The 10169-nt window shown below is 34.2% G+C and overlaps 1 protein-coding gene across 1 annotated transcript; it reads right to left on the bottom strand.

The window, feature by feature from the left end:
- Positions 1-283: 283 nt before the first annotated feature.
- LOC126811142 (28S ribosomal protein S34, mitochondrial) lies at positions 284-3664 on the bottom strand. The gene is made up of 2 exons (XM_050536627.2): positions 3345-3664; positions 284-2560 (listed from the first exon to the last, which is right to left on the bottom strand). Exons 1-2 carry the CDS (start codon positions 3522-3524, stop codon positions 2243-2245), a joined length of 498 nt encoding a protein of 165 aa, XP_050392584.1. The 5' UTR covers positions 3525-3664; the 3' UTR covers positions 284-2242.
- Positions 3665-10169: the final 6505 nt, after the last annotated feature.

The raw sequence follows: 10169 nt of genomic DNA on the forward strand, positions 1-10169 counted from the left end.
ACCGGGAAAAGGTAGGCTTCTGATATCCAATATTTAAGACAAAATAAAAATTTTACCATTGGTACACGAATCGTGTACCATAGTGCGTTTCAGTGTCACTTGTAACAAGTGATCAGAAAGAATGAGACTAGACATATTCCACACCTCATGTCAAACGGTGACGCCATGAGAGCATGCACAATAGACTGCAATGGCCAGGCGCTAGAAATAGCGATTCGGTTGAGACTCAAGCCGTATTTCGCTGGAGATAACTGATTTGAAATTAGAGCCAAAACAGAAACAATTGAATGTAAATCAGTTTATATACAATCAGATTACATTATTATATGCGTTTCGACCCATTTGAGTCAATTTCTAGGTCCCAAATATTAGCGATTTAGCTCCTTTAAATATAGAAACAGATCTGTCAAAAAATTAGCTTTTTCACGCTTCCCGTATAGCAATTGTACAGTTTTCTAATAATAAAAACACTGCTTGATCACCTACATAGAATCTAAGCCTGTAAATAAAACTACAAAAATCTATCATGTAGGATGATTAACTAACCATGGGAGGTAACTCTCTTTTACAGGGGCAGATAAAAGAATTTGTTCCAAATCGTTTTAGCTTTTATATATAGCAAAAATTTCGTTATTTTTATAAATAATTACTCTAGCTATTCCCATATAAATAACACAATGATATAGAAATATGAAATAAAAACCATATACCTAGTCTGAAATAGCTTACCCAAGATAAGACTATAATTTCTGTGGAAAGCGTAACAAGTTTCTTACAAACTTGTCCATATCATAATGATGAATTCCAGTATATTGACAACTCAATCAAATGAAATGGACATCAGACTTTCTGTCTACTCTTCATCATATTCTCACAGTCAAGGGTTCTTTTACTTGCATGGGGGATCACGTGGCTAAGTGGGTAAGACGCTGCCTCGCTAGTCTGGAGGTCGGGTGTTCGATCCCTGCATTGGCCGAGAAAGTTAATCCAGATTTTCCGGCATGGTTTCCCCTTGTCAGTGACAGCTGTCTAGTCGTTCGAATGGAACGAAAAACCGAGGTCCAGTGTACTTATTGGCGTGCACATAAAAGATCCCTTGGCAGTTGGAATTCAATATAAGAGTAGGCCGTAGCGCAAAATTTCCCTCATAGCACACTGTATGCCGTATACCCGTCTTCATTCGCCCAGTTTAGGAGCAGAACAGTAGGACGTTAGACCGCATTTCATTTTTACTTGCATGCCAACCAGTACGTTATGTGTATTTTGTTTTATATCTCAGATAGTAAAGATATTTTTTGAAAATAAAATATAATTTTACAATTCTTAACATTATCTGAATTTATAATTCAAGTTTTGTATGCATTCTCACATAAAATTTTTTAATTTTTATATATTTACGGTTAAATTCTTTGAAATAGCCGATTTCATGACACAAAAGATTGCAAATAAGTAATTTTTCCAGTCAACCATCACTGCCAGTAGGTCAAGATTGGTAAATATGACTTGAAACCAGGGCTCTGGTTTGAAACTTAATTTAGGCTGTGAAGAATTTTCAGGACTAAATAAGAATAATTTCCCCATATCTGTGTTCCGTGAACACAACGGCGATTGAAATAAACAGTTTGGGCAGTAGGAATCAAAACAAAAACAGGGAGGACAATATCTTGTTCCCTAACATGGGAATGTATTGAAACTGAAATGAAATAGGGATTAGCTGCGATTAGCATCTTAGTTTTTTTACAAATGTACACCAACGGGGCTAATAAACACGGGCATATGCCATGTAGAGTGCTATGAGGGAAATTTTGCCTGACAGAGAAGCTACAGCCTACACAGATTTCGGTTTTCATGTCTGTAAATTGTAAGGGGATGTTTAACCTGCCTATGGTTAACATGACACCTCAGTTATTTTGCCCATTCCAACGACTAGACACTTTTTATTTCCAGGTCCTCTGCCCTGCACCACTGACAAGAGGAAATCTTTCCAAAGAATTTCAAAGTTAGTGAGCCAGCACCATACTCACTGAGCCACCATGGCTCCTAAAATTTAAATATATTATTCACAAGGGCATTGCTCACTGCTTAACAAAGACCAGATGTACATACATATACACGTTCGTTCATATTTATTATTATTTTTAAACGTCTTCAATATGATACACAAAATCCATCAATAAAACATACTGATTTACACGTCCAATTCAAACACATGAATTACAAATAAATTTTTTCTACTAAAAGTCTACTGTTTTGATGACAGTTTTGCTTTGTTTGTAAATGATTGTTCTATTCTCAAATTTAAAACAAAAGGTGCAGAGTCATCTTTGCCTTTCCTCCTGAGATCTTGTTTTAACCAAGCTTCTAAAAAAGGAGGAAATGGCACTGTTGCTGGTATTATTCTCTGTTCACGTTTATCCTTTTCTGTTAATTTACAAAAATCTGTTTCTTCCTCTTTAGGAATTAGTTTCCAGTCCGTTTTTTGACCAGTTTCGATTTTTCTCACACCTAAGTTGTCTCCCCTGAATATTTTCTCACCCCATGCCACACCTTCTCTTAACTTCTGTAAAATATAATGTTCATGTATTATACATAAATTCATCTCCAACTTAATACTTGAAATAAATGTTTTATTTTACATATTATATTCATCAGGCATTATTACAAAAGTGTATAAAATAATTATTCAAAATAACCTTAATCTCACTTCCTTAACGAAAGTCCAAACAAGTGCATGTACTGTATTTTTTACAGGCTTTTTTACGCATAGAAAAGAACTAAAAGATGTGTCTGATTCATAAATAGAAGGTTACACTCCATTTCTATCTCTGATAGGTGCATCTTCTTTGGTTGTTATTTCAACACTGTATGATATTTCCTCTCCATAAACTGCTGCTGTCACTGTCAATTTGTCAATATCCGCAGAAAATGCCAGAAACTTTACTATCATACTTGGAAGAAAGAATGTGGCATGTCTATATTAATGAACAATTTTCTGTGAACATTCATTTGATAGGACAAAATAGTGCTTTAATGTACAAAGATGCATATTGTTATAATATTAAAACTATAAATGGATACATTTGTTCATGGTACTGTAGTCTGTAGACATTGTAGTTGCCAAAATTAGTAGTTATAATTCCTGGAATAAAATTTTGCTTGTTTACACAAACCAGGCTTAGAGACTAAATCGATCCATTCCTAGCTCCAAATCAACCAATTGTAATTTTTGGGGTCCCGATTCAAGTGCAATAAAATAAAAAATACTGGAGTGGAAGGTAATTGTTGGATTGAATGAAGGAAATTCAAATCGTCAGTTGTGACTTAACAATATGTTAATTACTTACTAGATCTGTTAGGTCTGGTTGCACTTTAGAAAGTCGATAATAACTTTTCTCTGGGTATCTGTTCAGAAAGTTCAATCTTGTGACAACACGACCTTCTCCAAAATTTTTCAAGTTGCACGCAATCTCATACAGAGTTTTCCCTTTAAAGTGGGCTATTCGTCCAACATATCTGATGCGCATGTTGACTTCCGATAGGAAAATGTTGCAACTATTCTGAGCTTCAACTAAATCAAATTGTCTCACACATTAGGTTTGTAAATTAAAAGTTTTAGACATTTATCAAAATACACACACAATGTCAATGGAGGTCGCCATCTTCGAAAGGGAGATAACTACGATTGAATTATTATGGAGTAGAGCTACTAACTATTTTTTCGGTGTATTTCAACGTTAATAAATTCCATGCTATGTCTTCAAAAAACATTCCAGGGAGGTTACCTTTATATTACCAAAGAATCCAAGATGCCACAGATATGTAAACTTAGGTTAGACGAGGAAATGTATTTTTTCATAGGAAATTTCTGGAAACATTTGTATCTAGGAATTGCCCAAATTTCGACTCAAAATCATTAAACTTCACCAAAGAAGCGATAGAGAATTAAAATTCAAACCATGTTCACCAATTCTAAACCAGCAAATCAAGGAGACCAGGAGAGAGACAGAATTTATTATTAATAACTCGTCCTGCATTTCGTATCGAGAACTTTTCAAATGGCGACTCCTTATAAATAGGTTACACGTATATCGATAATAAAATGCCTATATATTTTTTTACATGTCATGATATCACTCCCAAATATATCATTTAGCTAAAGTGGATTTTCTTTATTTGTTTTTCTAGGCGGAATAAATGAATAATATGCGGAAAATTACTATGCAAGGGGAACAACTCGTATAGGTATGCTTGCAACTTTGTTTAATAATAATAATAATAATAATAATATCTTTATTTTCAAAGGTGAAAAATTAGGCTTAGAGCCTGTTTACAATTTTGCCCTTTATAACAAAGAAATGAAAAAGACAGTAACAGAACAAGACACTTAACAAATACTCACACACAAAACATTCAAATATATATTAATAAGCTAAATAGTTTAACTTCAAAACTAAAAGTAGTATGATAGATAATATGTAGTAAGTAGTTGATATATTAAATATAGGCTACAGGTTAAGAAGAAGAAATAACATGCCTAGTGATATTTTCCTGAAATAAATGAAGATTTTTAATAGTTTTAAGTGAATATGGGAGAGAATTCCAAAGCACTGTGCCTCTATATTGTAAACTACATTTAAATATTTCATTATAAGGTCTACAGATAGAAAGTATATTATTGAGAGATGAATATGGAGTGGTGTTATAATGAAAAATATTATATAAATATGATGGACAAAGTTTATGGATAATTTTATAAACAAAAATATATTTGTTAATTAAAAGTCTTTGATAAATAGTTTGAAGATTTAAGGATGAAGATAAAAACTGATAATTAGATGAGAAGGAATGATCAGAGATAGGTCTATTGTAAATTAATTTAAAGGATAATTGTCTTTGGCATGGCCAGCATATTAATATTCCATACGTTCATGTATTCCACGTAAATGCCATGAAATGAAATGAGGTCTCGGGTTCGTTCCTGATATTAGCCAAGAAAGTATCTGGAAATTTCCATCGTAGTTTCCCCTCGTCAGTGGTGCAGAATGGAGAGCTTTGCAAGATGGGACGGAAAACCGAGGCCCTGGTCACACGTTGTTTGCGTGCATGTTAAAGAACCATTGACCGTTGCAATTCGAAATAAGAGTATAGGGACACAGCACCGCTGTCCGGGCAAAATCTCCCACAAAACGTAGGATGTTCAATCCCATTTCATTTCATTTTTAAACTGCAGCACGGTCAATAATAAAAGTAGTCACAAAATAATCTAGATCAACATGTTTAAGACACAACACGTCAAATCAAAGATATCTATCAATTTAATGTAAAGACTGCGAGACTGTTGATATCACGTAACGAACCAAATACGTATTTATAAAGAAATAAAATTTCCTAGATTTTAACTAGACAGATTTCATACAATTGAATGAGAGAGAGAGAGAGGGGGAGAGAGAGATTAACGTCCACTCGACAAAAACTAGGTCATTTCGGAACTAACGAGGTTTATACAGAAAACCCTACCACTTGTCAGGTACAAGCGGTTAGTCCAAACCACACTACCTGACTTAATAAAAGACCGTGTCATTTGACGGGCACGGTGTACACCATTCGCCCCCCCCCCCCTCCTCATACAGAAGATTTAATTGCCCAAAATTGAAAAGATTTCGGTAAGAAAAGGGTTTTTTTTTAATGTGTACGGTCTATTTTTAACCTTTATTATTGTTTTTTTTTAAAAATTATAAATATATGATTTGCCTTGTCATTCTAAATTTGTATTTTAAAAATATCTATCTTTTGAATGATTTGTTACTAAGCCCCATATTAGCAAAGTCTCAGAATTTCAACGTAGGAAACTGGAAAGATTGATTTTTTGTTTTATTCTGGTTAATGTACTGTTTGGCTAAGGGGCTTTATTCTTCTTGTTTAATTACGTCAAATACTACCATTTCAATAACCATAAATGAGCAAATATTGGAGGAAACAGAAAATATATGGGGACTTGGAGTCTTTGATGATATAATAGAAACGGTCTTTTTCTCTGCAGATTCACGAAGGAAAATTTCCAATTATCATAATTAAAGTGGACGACAATTTGAATTTTCTCGTGTGTTTGACGGGTGCATTTCCTGACAGGTCAGAGTACTTTCATTGTTTTTTTTCGTCGAGAGGTCTCCGCCCTGCTGCATATCATTGTCTGCTACAATCAATAGCGCACAGATGTGACGTAATTGTCTGTCAGATGGCAGATCGACGGCCTGGTTATTGTTTTAGTTGCTGTTTGAAATGTCAGTGCACGCATCAAAATTGTTAGCTTTGCAAAAAAATATCGTTTCTACCTCAGAGATTCCACAACGCTACACCCCATTAATCGCATTCATGTGTTCAAATATTTTTCATCAAAGACACAAAAAGATTCGGAAGACAACCACGAGGGATTAGATAGACACGCAAAAACTGTTAGATTCTGTTACAATGTATGTAACGACTATCAGCTGCTTCGCTGAAATACTGATGCTCTGATGTAACAAGTAAAAGAATAGTTCATGCTTGAAAAGAAATTCTTTACTCCGATACCATGTCGATAATTCCAGTAAAGGCGGAACTTTTTTTTCTTTTTTTTTAATTCTTCAGCAAAAGTGAATTTATCGCCTAAAGAAAAATAAGAACAAATACATTACAATTTTTTAGTGTTTTTTTTTATTTGGAAACATTTCGAAATAGCATTAGAATTTTGTATAGACGGTATATTCTTTAAGTGGTATTATTGGATATTCTTCATTCGATATGTACATATTTGACAATTGATAGTTATGGGTGTTTTCAGGGTTTTTTTCTCTCTCTCAGTTATCTTCTTTTAATCTTCTTTCCATCCAATTCTTTAAACATTCGGCTGGTGAGGGTTGTTTATTATTGGGTCCATCGATTTTAATTCCTGCTAATTGAGCTATGGACGGCTCCAACTCTTCTTCTGTGACCTTTTCTGGGTCTGGTCTGCCCTTGGAAAGCTCCGACTTCGGTTTACCATCTTTTTCATTGGCATCAACACTCGTATCAATAATGTCATTCTTAACTTTTCGTTTAATTTTTGGAGTGTCGGGATGTATCTTCGGCACCCTTGTTTCTTTTTCAATATCTTTGGTTAAATCCAGTTTTAAAGTGTTAGGTTTCTGCTGTGGGGATTCTCCCATTCCTAGTATTAACGCGTCAATTGAATTTTGTGACATTTTCTTTGCTGGAAACTGGAGAAACTTCGTATTCTGTAAGTTTCGTGACGGCCTATCCTGGCTGCTTTGACGTCATAATGTTATGACGAGACGGGATTGTCTACGCCATAGAAATATATAAATAGACTAGTTCATTTACATATCTGTACAGTCTACGCAAGAACAATAACAATCAGTTTTAGCTCACATGGGGTGATTTTACTATTTCGTATAAAAAAAAGCTTTGGAAATCGCCTTGTGTGCGCAAGTTTCAAAGTCAAAAAAGATTAATCAAAGTTTGATTTAGAAACAGTTATAGAGACATTTACGCATACACGTAGTTGTATTGCCTGAAAAACATTATATATTATACTATATATTATTATATATATATCTTTTGATAAATGATTTAAATAAATAGTGGTAATGTGTGTTATGTTCGTATTAAAAATGCATTATGCAAGATTTAGATAAACCGCTGACAGTTCTCGCTATAATATTTTCAAAATAGATAATGAAAAAGAATATATTGAAAATTTCAGTCAAATTACTTCATTCTGAGAGAATAGCGTATATTATAGTCTCTATTTTTATTGCTACCGTTCTTACGGTAATAAGAAGAGTCTCGATTATCCGAGTGGACGGGAATCTTTTGATAAATAATTTGAATAAGTACTCGTGATGTGTATGTTCTAGTCAAAATTAATATCTTCAAAAAATTCCCAATAAATATCATTTGATGAATAATTTCAATAAATAGTCATCATGTGTTTTTTGCTATACGTAAGATCACTTATCGGTTTGAGTTATGGATGTTGATCGGAAATTTACCGCATTTTATCGAATGACTCGTATCTGTAGAAATATTAATGTAAATGTCAGCAGGAAACCGGATACATGAGTTTATAATATCATATTTCATAATCAACAAACTTTTCTGCAATTTGTTTAATTCATAAATAAACATCCGCCACGAATTTTATATTTCCTCGTTCATTGCATGAAAACTCGTTATGTTTTTGTTTTTTTTACTGAAATTCAGACGCTGTGCATGAGTTATTTTGTAAATCGGCTTGCTCTTTAACAAAGCAAACAATCAGATTCCCCCTTTCAATCGTTCAATGCGATCGTGCGATTAAAACAATTTGTAAAGCTGTAAGGAAATGAAATGTAATGAGGTCTAACTACTGCTTTTCTGTACCAACTGGGATAAGGAAGACGGACATACACAATGCCGTGTGATATAATATGAGCGAAAATTTGCCCAGACATTGACGTTTCCACCAACTCTTCCTCCAAATCCAACTGTCAAAAACGTTCTTTTACTTTCACCCCAGCGTGTAGACGGGACTTCGGTTTTTTGTTCCAATCGAACGACTTAGATTCTGTTGATAGCCTGCGCTTGATTTCGTTTATAAGACCTTACAAAAACACCGCATAAGCAGCATACCATTTCAACATTATTACTTATTAGTAGACTATTTATTTACACTGTATATATAGACAAGTTAAATATGGACCACAAATCAACCTGTATGCATTTCAGATGGTACAAACATGCCTTTCTCGTCAAAACTATGATCCCGTGTGTAATAAATATTACTGAGAAGAATTTTGGCCGGATATTGGCATTTCCGCCTACTTTTCCTGGAATTCCGGCCATCTTCTATTAATGTACACGTCACAGTGTATGGGCCTGGGTTTTGCGTCCTACCAAACAGATAGGCATCCCCACAGCCACTACCCCCGACAAATGGACACCGGGCTTGACAATCTCAGTAGGTTGTTCTCGGCCCATGCATGCCAGGATCCGGACCCGGGAGATTCTAGTCGTGTGTATCGTGCAAAATCTATACTATAATATATAATTCAATATTTCAAAAAAAATTGTGATTTTAATAACAGTAAAAACATTCCGTTTCACGAAAGATTTATAAATGCAAAATAACATCAGACTGTCTGTCATCTTGAAAGAGTATGGTTATTTTGAGAATGAAATAATATGGATATGGATGCGTGTGCCAGCGTACACTTTCCTTGTAGAACTCGGGCTTGACAGTTCTCGAAAATGATCTTGGCCCACGCCGACATTGAATGTTAACCACACAATCAACGTGGCCCCACCATCTGGAAATAATATGAAATGTAAACTTCGACCCAGGCTTAGGTTTTATGGACAGTGGATTGGGTACGGCTTGTCGATTTTTTGAATTTTCAAATAAAACATGTGTTCGCCCATTTCATAATCATTTCCTTTTCAGTCACAATAATAAAATATCCTGAATTCAAACTCAATTCGTTCATCTTTAGTCGTGGTAATTGTAAATGCCATCTGGTCAACACTATGGTGAACCTTCGCCATAACTTGAATTTATTCAAACATTTTATCACGTGTTAAACAGCTGTTAATGCTTGTAAAAATTTCAAAAGCGATGGAAACAAATTCCGCAGTGCATGGAATTAAAAGTCATTAGTTTAGGTGCAAAGAGAAAATAATGACCGCAAGTGTATAAGGGTAAAGGCGTCAACACTTGTAAACATTTTGGTCACATTAACTGGAAACAATTTAATATTTAAGACCATCAAAGGGTTCATGGAAGTATATGTTACCAAGTTTTAATTGATGTTTGATTCAGATTGGAATAGGGTGTAACGTCTCTTCTAGGCCCTGCTTAAAGCCTTAAACATACATTATGCAAGAGCTAAATCTGTCTATTGTCGGTCTTTCTATAGGCCTGAAATGTTATCTAAATTATTAATTAGACATTAATTTCAATTCGCTTAATTCTTGGTTCATAGTGGATAAATTTGAATGAAATTTTCAGCAAATTGCATTTACATTATCTAGTTTTTAACTATTATAGTGAGAACTGCCAACTCGTTATCTAATCTCCCATAATGTATCTTTAATTGTGATACTAATATATGGTTGTTCTTATATAAAAAAAAAACATTGATGTGCACGCAAAG

Source organism: Patella vulgata, chromosome 2 (genome assembly GCF_932274485.2).
Source record: "Patella vulgata chromosome 2, xgPatVulg1.2, whole genome shotgun sequence".
In the NCBI taxonomy this organism is placed as follows: Eukaryota; Metazoa; Mollusca; class Gastropoda; family Patellidae; genus Patella; species Patella vulgata.